Source organism: Mesitornis unicolor, unplaced genomic scaffold (assembly GCF_000695765.1).
Source record: "Mesitornis unicolor isolate BGI_N332 unplaced genomic scaffold, ASM69576v1 scaffold7372, whole genome shotgun sequence".
NCBI classification, from domain to species: Eukaryota; Metazoa; Chordata; class Aves; order Mesitornithiformes; family Mesitornithidae; genus Mesitornis; species Mesitornis unicolor.
The window spans coordinates 7,672-10,693 of NW_010171142.1; the positions used below are offsets into that span (position 1 = coordinate 7,672).

General features: G+C 41.4%; 1 protein-coding gene across 1 annotated transcript in view; it reads left to right on the forward strand.

The window, feature by feature from the left end:
* LOC104537130 (chymotrypsin-like elastase family member 2A) overlaps nucleotides 1-3,022 on the forward strand; it is a 4,725-nt gene that overhangs the window by 272 nt on the left and 1,431 nt on the right. Inside the window, exons 2-5 of the mRNA XM_010179924.1 lie at nucleotides 367-455; nucleotides 1,014-1,111; nucleotides 1,725-1,853; nucleotides 2,639-2,775. Coding sequence (XP_010178226.1) covers nucleotides 367-455; nucleotides 1,014-1,111; nucleotides 1,725-1,853; nucleotides 2,639-2,775 — 453 coding nt within the window. The remainder of the gene's footprint in view (nucleotides 1-366; nucleotides 456-1,013; nucleotides 1,112-1,724; nucleotides 1,854-2,638; nucleotides 2,776-3,022) is intronic.

Consider the following 3,022-nt stretch of genomic DNA (forward strand, 5'->3'; position numbering starts at 1 on the left):
TGCTCTCAGCCTTTAGCAAATTCAAAATTATTTTACTTATCTTAAATATACTGAAATACAGTTAATCCACATCAAATTGTTGTGTTGGCTGAGAGCTGTGCCTCAGCTGACACATGAGAATTTGGTTAAGCCAAGTTGATGTGATCATCCGTCAGAAAAGCGAAACCGTTCAAACAGGCTTTATATAACGTTGGTCATTTTGACGGCTGGATCTTCACTTTCATCACACCAAATCACAGCCTATATTGGTACCTTGCAATGTTCTGTACAAACACAGTCTATATTTAAAAACAACTGAACAAAACCCTCTTTAACAGACATTTTTTTTAACCTATCTACACACATCCTATTTTGTATGTTTTCTAGCCTTTGGCTGTGGGGTTCCTGCCTACCCACCCTTAGTGTCTAGAGTTGTTGGAGGGGAAGACGCAAGACCTTACAGCTGGCCCTGGCAGGTTGGTCCTTTTGTCCTTTCCCTGGAACAATTTGGGTTGTGCTGCCCTCACGCAACACGGCTGAACAAAACCTCATCTTTCATTTCATTTGATGCATCGTGCCTGCCACATTTAAGTTTTGAATATTCCATTCTGATGAATCCCAAAGTTTTCAGTCATTGAAAGAAAGCTCTGAATGTGCCACGTCTTGCTGGTTATGCAGGCTTTCACGTTCTTTCAGTAGTCTTGGGCACCATCCTATATTTAAGCAAGATGACTGAAATTCAGTGGAGCACACAATGCCTACTGGAGCACAGTTGTACATGGAATTAAAAAGTAGATTTCTGCTCTGTTTGGGCCAGCTTGGCAAGAGCTTTGGAAGAAACAACATTAAAATAAAAATCAAGGTTTTGGATGATAGGGAAGGAGGGAAACCTTTTCTATGGTCGGAAGTTGGATAACTTGTTGCTTAAAAGCCATCTTCCAGCAGTAAGTTGTGTTCTGGGTGCAGGAAGAAAGCGCAATAATGAAAACTCAGTAAGCAAAAAATCTGAACCTTACTTGATCTGTTGATCCTAGGCCTCCCTTCAATACAGTGCAAATGGCAAATGGCATCACACCTGCGGAGGAACCCTCATTGCAACCAACTGGGTGATGACTGCTGCACACTGCATCAGGTAAGTCAGCATTTTCAGTAAGCTCTTCCTATTATGTGGCAGTATAACAAAGAAATGATCAGGTACAGCTATACTCTTTCACCAACAAAACTGTTTCCACAAAGACAACCCCATTTTGGTTAGGTAGCATATGTCCTTGAATACATACATACAGTTCTTAGTTATTGTAACACTAAGTTGTAGAAAATATAATCTGAAACAAGGACTGGCAGCATGTTATTACTACAAATCCTACCTATTATATCTATCACATGGCTGTTTATCAGTGAAGCTGTTTATCACTATCAAAAAAACAGTCCAAATTGTTTACTTCATTGAAAAACACGAGCTGAATCCTGCAAAGATTGGAGGCATCCTGAGTTTGTTAACGAAGCCTTAAGCAGGAGTGGACAGGATGGCTTGGAGATGAAATGATCATTAAGCCTAGCACACAATACTTTGTCCTTAGCAAATCAGTCAGATGTTGGCTCAACTCCAGACAAATCATGCATGTGATGTGAGATTACAGTCTTAAAGATACTCTTGCTGAATATCTCAGGTGGCAAAGATGCAGATGTAGATGCCTAAGCAGCAAGCCAGCAGCTGCGTAACTGTTAATCCTTTTCTTGCCCAGTTCTTCTCTGACCTATCGAGTACTTCTTGGAAAATACAACCTGGCGGCTGTTGAAGAGGGATCAGTTGCACTTGCTCCAGAAAAAATCATTGTCAATGAGAACTGGGACCCACAGAATGTTGCAGATGGGTAAGTTCATGGCAAGTATTTTTTTCAATTATTAGATGCAGGGCAAAAATCAAACTAACTGAATCCCAGCCACCCTGAGCTGTGGCAGCAAAATGGGTAAATGTCTAGAATCTCCTGTTAGAGGTTACAGTGGAACTTCTAAACATTTGCTCACAGATGAGAGTTGAGTCTACAGTTTGTAACTTTGCCCCTTAATAGAAGATAAAGAGCTTTCAATATTAATTGCTAATTGATTAATTGTGCTTTCAGATGCCATTTTGCATGTACATGCTTGGGTGGGAAGCTGTTCCAGGCAATGATTTCTTTTGTACAGTGGAAGGAATGAATTAATTTATGCAACGCCCTTTGAAGCACCAGTACAAACAGCATAAACACAGAGTATTATTGATCAATGGTATTAATATCTTTGTTGCTGTGGGACTCCTATGTCCTGCTGCAGGCTAAGGGCATTAGCAAAGAACCCCCTCAGTTTTCAGTTCCTTGGAGTTAGTCCTAACACTTAGTTTTAGTGAAAAGAACCTATAAAATGCAATTTCCAGAATGCTGCCAGCAGGAAAGTTCTGCAGGGAACAGTCTTCCAGTCCGTGGATTTCCCCATTGCTTTGAGCATGGAAGAATATGTACTGCTGTTGTACTGGCCTCCTTGCTCCCTTGCATCTCCTTTGAATAGGCAAAGTGCTGTATAATTGCTAAGAATTCATGCTACTGTGTCTTAATCTATTTGAAAACCACTTCACCCCTTCCCTTTCTCTTCCCAACTCTCAAATGTGCACGCATGACCACAGGTACGATATTGCTCTGATCAAGCTCCCTGAACACGTCGCCTTAAGTGACCACATCCAGCTGGCCTGCCTGCCCCCTGCACGGAGCATCCTGTCATCCAACACTGCCTGCTACGTGACTGGATGGGGAAGACTGCAGAGTAAGTACATTTCCAAATTGCGGAAAAAAATCCTTCAACACCGCCTTCTCCTTTGGGATTGATTGGAAAAAAGACTGTTGATGGTGCTCGAGATTATTTTACCTTGCCTTTCAAGATTATTTTGCTTGTAATGGGGCTAGGAAAGCACTAGAGGGCCCTGTACTAAGCTTTTAGAAGCTATTGTAACAAACATTAACAGCATCCAGAGTGATGAATTTGCTAATCCTAACATATCCTGCTGCATAAC